We start from the raw sequence: 10447 nt of genomic DNA on the forward strand, positions 1-10447 counted from the left end.
TTTAATAACTTACATAAAAAAACGAAAACAAAATAAACTTTGGTTTTTATTTTGTATGTTTACATTTAATAAAATAAATTTCATTGTTTTTTTTAAATACTATACTAAACTTTGAAGTACATGCTAGATCAAATTACAACAGTTAAAACTCTTATAAAAAGTTTATCATGTAACTAAAATTAATTTTAACCCGAAAAAACTACTTTAATTTAACCAAATTAGCATAGATAATTAGTTTAGCATGAAAACATATCTTTTGAAGTTTTTGTTAAATTGTTAAAAACAAAATTTATGATACTACTATCATACGGATCAGGTCACTTAAAAACAATAGAAAACTACTAAAAATGCCAATTCTTTTACTTAAGCATTGACTTTATATTTATTACGTTATGATAAAAGTACTGTTTCTGAACACGCATGTTTACTGTAAAATGACTTAAAATAAAGTTTTGAATATACTATTACGGTTATAAGAACACAACCCTCCGGTAGATTAAGACTCGGGTTTTGTTTTCATAAAACTCTTTAGTCAGTATTTTATATTAATTTATGCTTGTCTCATGTCATATATAAGTCCAGGCTTAAGCTCTGTAGAGTTTTATCTATGTATTGTTTCGTCTAATAAACTTTACTTTATAATCTTGCAACAAATTAAGTTTTGTTGGTTAATCTAAACTTTTGACATTAATAACTTTTAAAAGGCTAACTTTAAATTAAACTTGGATATTCATCCTAGTTCTGAAATTTAATATACTAATAGATTTATTTGACTTGTATTTGAGAAAAATAATCTAAAAAGTTAATTTTAAATAAATTTTGTATACAGCAATAACTTGCACTTGTAAAGATTTTAAAAAGCCTTATTAAACAGGAATAACTTTAAAAACTTAAAAATTGTATACAAATACATTGTTTGAGTAATTTTTTTAGATGATTTAATTTGCTTTTTAGAAACTGCTGTCCGATAAAATCAATTAACAGATTAATTTAACTTGTATTTGAATCTTGTTTGATATTAAGAGCAAATAAGTGAAGTTAAATATAAATAAACAAAACTTCAATTAACAATTAACTTCCTTTGAATACCAGATATAAATAAATGTAAACTATGAGTGAATTGTAGGAAACTTCTGTATTAATCCATCAGAGTCTAATTCTTAGACATTTTACATTTACGAAGATATTTCTAAACGCTTTAAGTTACATTTACAACATATCATTCAACTCTTTTAATACCAAAGCATAATACATTTACACATGACTTAATCTGTTTTAAATTCTTTACAAACGAAAACATTATACAAGGTAACTATTAGATTAGTTTAAAAAAAGTAAAGTTTTCAGCATATAAAAGTCCTCAATTTTAAAATTAAGTAGCTGTTCAGATATAGATTTCTAATAACTATTAAGTGCAGACATTGTATTCTAACACTGAAACACTTTCTTTTATTTTATTATGTTTATTCCAACAGCAATTATTAAATCACATTTGTAAAGTTCTAATATTTAACTTTAGTTTTTTACATTATTTTTTACATAACATTAAAGGTTTATCTCTATTTACATAAAGTAACAATTAAAACCATTGGTTTTTCTAACAAATTTTTAAAGTGTTCGAAAATCGAAAAGTAAATTCAAAAAATAAAATACTATCATAAGAAGTAAGTTTTTGTATATACTTGAAGTAAATAAATGTTTACTTTTAGTTTTAAAGCTAATCTAAAGATAGACTAAATATATAATCAATTAAAATAGAATCAAGAATAAATTTAAACAGATGCAGAAATAAAAAATAGATTTTACCCGCTTGACCAATTTAAGACTACATTTCTCAGAAACTAGAAACTTAAATGTGTTTCTCAAAAATTAAAGAAAACTTAATCTATTTAATCAAAAACTCTGTTCACCCAAAAAAAAAATAACTTCAAAATAGGAAATTCTTTCAAGTTACAGGTGTGTAAAAATAATAATTTATGACTAAAACAAATATAAATAGTACTATATAAATAATAATGCTGTATTTAAAAAACAAACTTTTGTCAAATTAAAACTTAATTTATCACAAATTAGAATTGTTACAATACTTTTTTATAGTTTTAGTAGTTTTAAATAAAAATTTTTTATCCGAAAACCTTCATATGCACAAATAGTGAATTAAAAACATAAACATCTTTAAAATCACTGAGGCATAAATATGTTTAATATGACGTCACAAAAGGTGTTGTTTCGTCAATTCTGTTGAATCGGTTTGACCTCGAAAATCTATACATTTCAAATAATAAGGGATAAATTAGTATGCGAGTGTTTATTGAATATTCATAATTTTCTTTTGCTTCTAAATTATTAATCAACTGTAAATAGTTTTCTAGTTTTCGAGTTTAATAAACTTACAAGGTAGTTTTAAATCATTTTCGTATTAAGAAATAATTGTAAGAAAATTTTACGTTTAAATAACTACCAAAATTTTGTTTACGATCGTTTGTTTTTGTTTAAACTTGAAGCCATATTTTTATAATTATTTTTACTGTAGCCTTTTTGTACTTTTATTGATTAGCGAACTTAATTAAACTTTACAAATAGGTTATAAAAATATTTTAATTAGTTATAAGTTCGATGCTTTGAAAAAAATAAATAAACTGTTGAATACCCTTTAAAAGATAACAAGTTTGTTTGTTTTTAATGAAAATAGGTGAAATTATTTTGAACAAAAACAAACGATAATTATGTCTTAATTTTAGAGAAGCAGTGATATGATTATGGTTGAACTTATTGTATTAGATACAATAGAAAGCGGTACTAATTAAGAGAATTATTTGTCTAAATGTTTTGTAAAATAACTTTCATCTTTTGAAGCTTATTTATAATAAAGTGTTGTAGACAGTTACAATTAAACTGTTTATACATAATGTCTGGAAATGCTATTATAGTTACATCTTTTCTGATAATAATACTTTAAAAAAAAATAATCATATCACTGCTTCTCTAAAATTAAGACATAATTATTAATTTCAATTGAAATATTAGTTTTAATTATTACTTTTATTTCTTTTAGTTATATAATACAGTCATGGCTTAAACCTCACTTAATAGATATCTAATTTTTATTGTTTAAGTTTTAGAAACATTATATTTTGCTTAAAAGTTCTATTCCTTAAAACAGAATTTTAGTGATTTTTAGAAGTGATAAATGTGTCATATAAGAAAAAAAACTAATTTTTATTGTCACTGTAAGAATTAAATTACAATAGTTTTATTCATATTAATTACTATTGATGACTTTAAAAGGTCAATTTATGTGTACAATGAAAAACTTAGACTGGAGTTTTAGTTAAAATTAAATTTTAAAAGATAAGAAAGTTGTTTAAAGATATAAATTTATTTAAAGTTTGGTCTACGAATTTAAAAACAACTTAAGTAAAACTATAATGAAATATAAAGTTCCTAGACAAATTATTTTGATAATTTCTTAAATTTTCTGCCTTAATTTATAAAGTTATAACTAACAATTTTGTTTTCATTTCCTTATTTTTTTTTTAAACTTTTTGTTGAAAAATAAAGTATTACATAAATAGCAATAACCTTAATACTTCGGATTTAAATACAGAAACTTTAGTAAATAAAACATGCCTAGTAAAAAATTCGTTTGTGCTTATGTTAGGTTTTGACTACATTTTTAAAGTTTGTTTTTAAAATAACATATCTTCTAGTGACGCCTAAAAAATATACTCAACAAGAAAATATAAGTTTGAAAAAAACTTTAAGTACGTCTATTTGATACCATAACAAACAAAAACATAGAAAATTAAATTTATACTAAAATTTGAACGAGAAGTTATAAAACTTAACTGGGTTTACGCTACTTAAATGTATTTTGTTTCACTGTAAAATTAGTGGTCAAATATAAATATTTATTCGTAATTTATGAATTACTTCTTACGTTTTTTTTTCTGAAAAAAAAAAATTAAGTTATTACTTTCATCTATATATATACTTTAACTTATTTTTTCACTATTTACATTATAAAAGATAATTTTTTATATTTTTAGTATATTTTAATTTTTTTGAGATGCTTCATAAAATTACAAGTAAGTTCGTATATTTTTTGAAAGACAGAAGCAACATCAAACTGCAGTAAAGACCAAGTTTAAAAAAATTTTAAAGAAGATAAAGTTTAGAAAAAATGCAGGGAAAAGAAAAAGGTATAAAAAAGGAAAAAAAATAGAAAAATAAGAAAAAAAGGCCAAATCGTGTTGATAATCTGAAACGTAGCAAATTTCTACCAGATTTAAAGTATTCTATGCTGTTTCTATTTTGAAAATAGTACATTTAAAAATACTTGTTAAACTTATTACAAATGAATCGTTATTGGGAAGTGACAAAAATCAATAGAAATTTGTCACATTCAAGACCTATGATGAACGAAGACATGACACTTTTAAACGAAATTTCATCAAACGAAAATGATAATTTCACAGCTGAAGACAAAAAAGTCGATATTTATGCGACTAAAAAGACACCAACAAGTTGTGACAAGAGCAATGACATTTTAAACCGTAGTAACTTGACTAACAATATCTCAGATGGTTCATTGGACATCAAAGAAGCTGTCAGCAATGTTTTGAAGGGTTACGATTGGACGTTGGTTTCCATGCCAACCAAGTTGAGCGGAGGTCAAAAGGTCAAACCTCACGTCAAGCGACCAATGAATGCATTCATGGTTTGGGCTCAAGTGAGTAAAAATTTTTAAAATAGTGTTTGTTTTCAACATATATAAATAATAAATTTTTAATACTAACATTTTAAATCTGTTAGTAACACAGCTAATGTTTTTAGTAATGATAATTTTGTCAGTAGGCAGCCCGTAGGAAATTGGCAGATCAATACCCTCACTTACATAATGCTGAACTTAGCAAAACACTTGGAAAACTGTGGAGGTGAGATTTTATTCTTTTTAATAACAATAGTTTTCTGTTTTAACATTGTTTAGAGGTTATAACTTAATTTAACTTTTGCTTAAATTTATAATGCTAAGTTTTTGAAGTGTAGTGGTTTTCAAGTTAGAAAATATATACAGTATTCAACTTTAACAAAATAAACTTGAACTGTTTTTGTCACAAGTATGCTATCAAATAGGTTCAGAAAATCATTAAACTATTTTAAGACAAATATGTTGTTGTTTTGATATTAGTCCTTGTATCAAGTTTTTTTACCCTTAGTAAAGCATAACATAACAGGATAACTAAATTTAAATGTTTTCTAATATCGTAAAAGTCAGCAGAAGAACAAAAATCCATATAAATATTTCAAATATGAGTTGCCATTTTTCTACAACTATGATAAATCGAACAACTAGTTTCTTTACTTAAACTTTACATAAATTACATTAATAACTTTACATAAACTATTTTTTTAAGGTTAATTTAGGTTAGAATTTAAAAGAGTAAAATTAAACTATAACTATTCAAATCTAATTAAAGGTTAATGAAGTAGCATGTGGTTTAGGTTGGAGCTTCCTTTTTATTCTTTTAAATAATTAAGATAAATACTGTCGATCGAAGCAATAAATCATTATTCTAACTGTCAAATTAAATAGTCAAACTTATTTATGTTTGGCAGGTGAAATTTTGATGAAAATTTGAAACTTGGAAAGTTTAAACAAATTTTAGTTCAAGAAACTAAACAGCTTATATGAAAATACTTCACTCATTACTTAAAGTTTAAACTTAATGTATTTTCCTACAAATAATTGAAAATTTTAAGCAGTTTAAAACATTTTAATGTCAAATTTGATATAATAAACGATTCAAAGTGTTTTTAAATGACATACAAATTAGATAACGTCTTTCTTAATAAGATAAGTCCATAAACAAACTTGGGTAATTTTAAGAGTATGGCACGTTTTTTAGGGGATAAAAATGATAAAATACTTAATGACGATTTGTAGAACATTATTAACTAAAATACATAAAATCGTATAACCTTCTTCATTATCTTCTTAATTATTTTTTTTAAAACTGTAATTGTTGGTTTGAAACCAAAAGTTAAAAGTAAAATTATCTATATTTGTTTTTAGAAGTTTGTTTGAGCAAAAGCTTTAAAGTTTATAAAAACAACTAACTTAATTTTTAGTAAACGTTCTTTTTAACTGTTATAGTTTTTGTTTGAAAACTTATGTGCTTATCTCTAGGCTAACTAAAGTATTCAATATTGATACTGGTTATATGTTCTCTCGGGTCAGCAGCCTTTTAGTGGTCGTTGGCAAAATTTCAAAAATAAAAATTTTTGCAGACTGACTATTAGTTTTAATGTAACGTGACATTTTTTACTTATTAAAAAATCATAATATCTAGAGTAAGTTTCAAACCTATCTTTTATTACATCTAAGACTTTGCTTTTTCTTTTATTTTTTACTCTTTATTTTAAACTTTATGAATTTATGTCAATTTCAGAAGTAGTTTTTATGAACTATATTTACATTACTTTTATAATCAAGTTTGCAATTGCATTTTATTTTTTCTATTGACGAAGCATATGTATCTTATGATAACACTTAAATGCTTCAGAAATTATTTTAAAACACTATTTACCGAACTAATACTAAGTAAGTTAATGTCAAACGTTTTAGATGATTATAAAACTACACATGTTTTTTTCTTAAGTTATTAAATCAACAACTTTTGAAAATAACTGATGACTAAAAGTATTGTAAAAGACTATTATTATAAAAATACTTTTAGGCAGTTAAACGATGCTGACAAGAAGCCTTTTGTCGATGAAGCAGAAAGATTGAGAATAAAACACAAAAAAGATTACCCAGACTACAAATACCAGCCCAGACGAAGAAAAACTTCTAAACCGAACAGCGAAGAAGGAAAAACAAAAAGTGTGCCAAAAGTTACAAGAAAATCCGCTAAAAACAACTCGGAAGAAAAGACTTGTGAATATAAGGCTGAAGACGGAGAAAAACTTTTAACATACGGAGATCGGATACGAATCTGCAGAAACAAAATCTCTACTATTAGTCAGTTTCCTCCTACAGAAATAGATCAAGCAACCTCAATCATTAGTAACCAAAAGTTTTGTTTTGCTGAAACATCTAGCTCCGGACTTGACTTGGACAGAAATAGTGTCAACAGCGGGAGTTTTTCTCTGGAAAGTCCCAACACAAATGCGTTTCCATCACCAAACGGTAGCTCAGTGTCGTACTCTTGCAGTAACTCAGTATCAGATATGGGAAACTCCGTGAATAAAGACACTTACAATAATTTTGATTTGTCAGTATCAGCTTCTGTAAACAATATTTCATACAACATCAAAAGAGAGCAGTTACAGAACCCTGCTACTAACAGAAGTAATTATTCTTATCCTATCGTTGCAGGGGACAACTATAATCTGTACAACAATCAACAAAAAAGTTCAGAATATTTCAACTTTACTCCTACAGACACTCAGACTAACCATGAAAGTGTTCAGTCTCCATGTCAAGTTTCTCCTGAAGTGCAAAATTCAGAATGCTTTTATCATGACACGATTCAGTATTCACCAATAGTTTCAGGATATCAGAAAATCAGATATCATCCGTACCAAGCTGGTTCTCAGCAAGCTCAGAATTTTCGAAACATGAAACGACCATTTTCGCAAAATTTAGAAAGTCCCCAAACTAATCCTGTAACACATCAGTGGCCGAATGTAAACACGTGAAATTAATTATTTTTTATGTACATACCTATTATCATTTTTAATGATACCAAAAAAGTTTTAAATGTTTTTTACGAAAATTATTATCTTAAGCTTTTCTTTTAAAAAGTTTTTTTTAAGATCTTGTAATAAAACAAACTAAAGATAAAAATTTGAGCTATTTTTTGACCAAAATTGTTTGAGTTGAGGTAAACTTTTGTTTTTTTCGTATCTTGTGTTTTTTTTGTGTCTTTTAGCATCTGTTACATAATTGATTTTTTATATAAATGTTTTGAAACAGTGTATTTAGCATTATACCTCAAAATAAATGTGCCTTGAAGTCAGTTTTCAAACAAAGTTAGTTCATTAGTAATTTTTAATAGTTTATATTTTTTGCTTTTATTTTAAATTACTACGAATTTTGTTAATTAAATTTAAAAAATAAAAGTTCAAATGTAAATAGATCTTTAAAACATACTTTAGATTTTAAATTTATACTTTTATTATTATACAATTTGTCTTTCAAAAAGTTTTTAAACTTATTTATTATTAACGGACCTTCTTTTTTTACTAGCTTCTACTAAAACAAATAAGTTTTGATAAGAAAATTAGTCTTAAATGTGTATTAGATGTTGTTTTTTATTGTTTTTTTAGTTTGAAAATGTGATACCAAAATAAAGATGAAAGTTATTAATATTAAGTTTATTATAAGTTAGTAATAAGAACAATGGAAGGTTGTAAAAGTTTTTTTGTATAGTTGTAGTTTTACCATAGCTTGCGCGATAATATTAAACTTGTTAAAATATTTAAGTTGCCAAAGTAATGGAAAAATTAACAAAAACAAAACAAACTTAAGAACTTTTTTCTATTGTCTGTGACTTTTATTTTAACCAATATAACCTAATAAAAACGATAAATAGTGCGATATAGTTTTTATACTCTTAATACAAGTACATGAGTTTAATGATTTGCATTTATTACGTAAACTTCGTAACAACCTAAATATCACTGCGTAAAATTATAAAGAGAATTACTACATAAATACATGCTAACCTTTATGCGATGTCAATGATATGTTAGTAACATAAAAGCTAAGTTTAAATTGAAATATATATACAAAACAACTTATTAAACTTTAAGTTACTAGTAAAAAGTATTTGATATCAGTGTTTGTTGGTACACTTAAAGGTGACAGTTTTGTCAAAAATATTAAGCTATTTTTATTATCAAAGCAAAGTTTAATGTTTGATTTTATTATCAGCTTTCTTGATAAAAAATTATGGCATTGAAGTCATAAAGCTTGTTTTGATAAAACAAAGGTTTTGACTATCATTAAACTTTAAGTACAAGTAATTCACAATTAAAAAAAGACTTTCAAAACTGGGAAAAACATTAGTTTTTGATCTTAAATAAACTTATTTCATTCTTTATTATATTCAATAGATTTGTCAAACATAATAATAATACTTTTGAAACAATGAAATAAAACCTTATAAACTGCTGAGTACTTGGAAACTTTTATCAAGTTACTATCAATTTAATTTTAATTTATTTAGGCACTTTTTTTAACATAAGAGTTTTAATATATAGCTAATTGAGAAACTTTATAAAACTTAGCTTAAAGAGATCAAACCAAAGAAATTATCTATTATATAGAAATATTTTTTGATTTGTAGTTTTCAAATAAACTGTTTCATATAAAAACTAACATTCTTAAAGTATTATCTGTTATTACCTGACCTTTCATACAAAGTTTAACAAGGCATAAATCTTAATATTATAAAAGCATGATATATTATATAAAACTTCCTTACTTTATATATTAGTCTATACAAAAAGTAAAAGATTCTAAAAGTTACTTCGATTTTTTCTTCAAAAAGGTATTGCACGCAATTAAACCATAAAAACAAATTTAATACTTCCTTTTTGAGGTTAAATATGTAGGTTTAATATTAATTAAACTAAAACAAAAATAAGTAAATTAGCAATGTTATCAGCTATTAATAGGATTATCTCTCATCATAATTAAATTAATTTCCGTTTGTATTGAAAACACGTGTATTAGCTCAATTATACCCGTCATTAGTGATGCTTGTGTTTATAATTTTAAGATTATACTGCTTTATTTTTGATAAAATACTAAAGTGTCTTTATACTTTTAACTCATAATATTTCAAGTAACTTTAATTAAATATATGACTTCTAAGCATTATGAGACTTTTCTTATAGAGATATACATTTCCAAATCGAAAATAATTATAAATATTATTGAACATTTATTGCTTTGTAGTTTTCATATAAACTGTTTAAGATAAAACTTGATATTTTGAAAAGTATTATCTGTTATTACCTGAGCTTACATTCAAAGATTTAAAAAGGCTTGTATCTTAGACGGCATATATTATCTAAAACGTTTTTGTTATATAATTTAGTCTAAACAAAAAACAAAACCATCTTATTTTGATATCTTTACTTTTTTCTTCAATATATATTGAACGCAATTAAACCATTAAAATTAACCTAATGCTTTCTTTTAAAGATAAAATATGTAGCTTATAATATTTATTACTCTAGAATGAAAACAAAGAAATTATCGGTATTGTCAGTTATTAAAAGACTATCTCTCATTATAATAAAATTAGTTTCCATTTGTGTTAAAATAACGTGTATTATTAGAACGTCAAAAATATTATTTGGGTTAACATTTTTAAGACTTTATAGCTTTTTTATCGTTAAAATACTATATTTATATTCCTAAGTATAACAT

General features: G+C 24.2%; 1 protein-coding gene across 1 annotated transcript; it reads left to right on the forward strand.

The window, feature by feature from the left end:
* Nucleotides 1-4317: 4317 nt before the first annotated feature.
* On the forward strand, nucleotides 4318-7854 carry LOC145844169 (uncharacterized). The gene is made up of 3 exons (XM_082951538.1): nucleotides 4318-4732; nucleotides 4858-4937; nucleotides 6741-7854. The coding sequence occupies exons 1-3, from the start codon at nucleotides 4358-4360 to the stop codon at nucleotides 7702-7704; spliced, it is 1419 nt and encodes a 472-aa protein (XP_082807664.1). The 5' UTR covers nucleotides 4318-4357; the 3' UTR covers nucleotides 7705-7854.
* The last annotated feature ends 2593 nt before the right edge of the window (nucleotides 7855-10447 follow it).

The sequence above is a fragment of the Thalia democratica genome, chromosome 9, assembly GCF_965202585.1.
Source record: "Thalia democratica chromosome 9, ktThaDemo2.hap1.1, whole genome shotgun sequence".
In the NCBI taxonomy this organism is placed as follows: Eukaryota; Metazoa; Chordata; class Thaliacea; order Salpida; family Salpidae; genus Thalia; species Thalia democratica.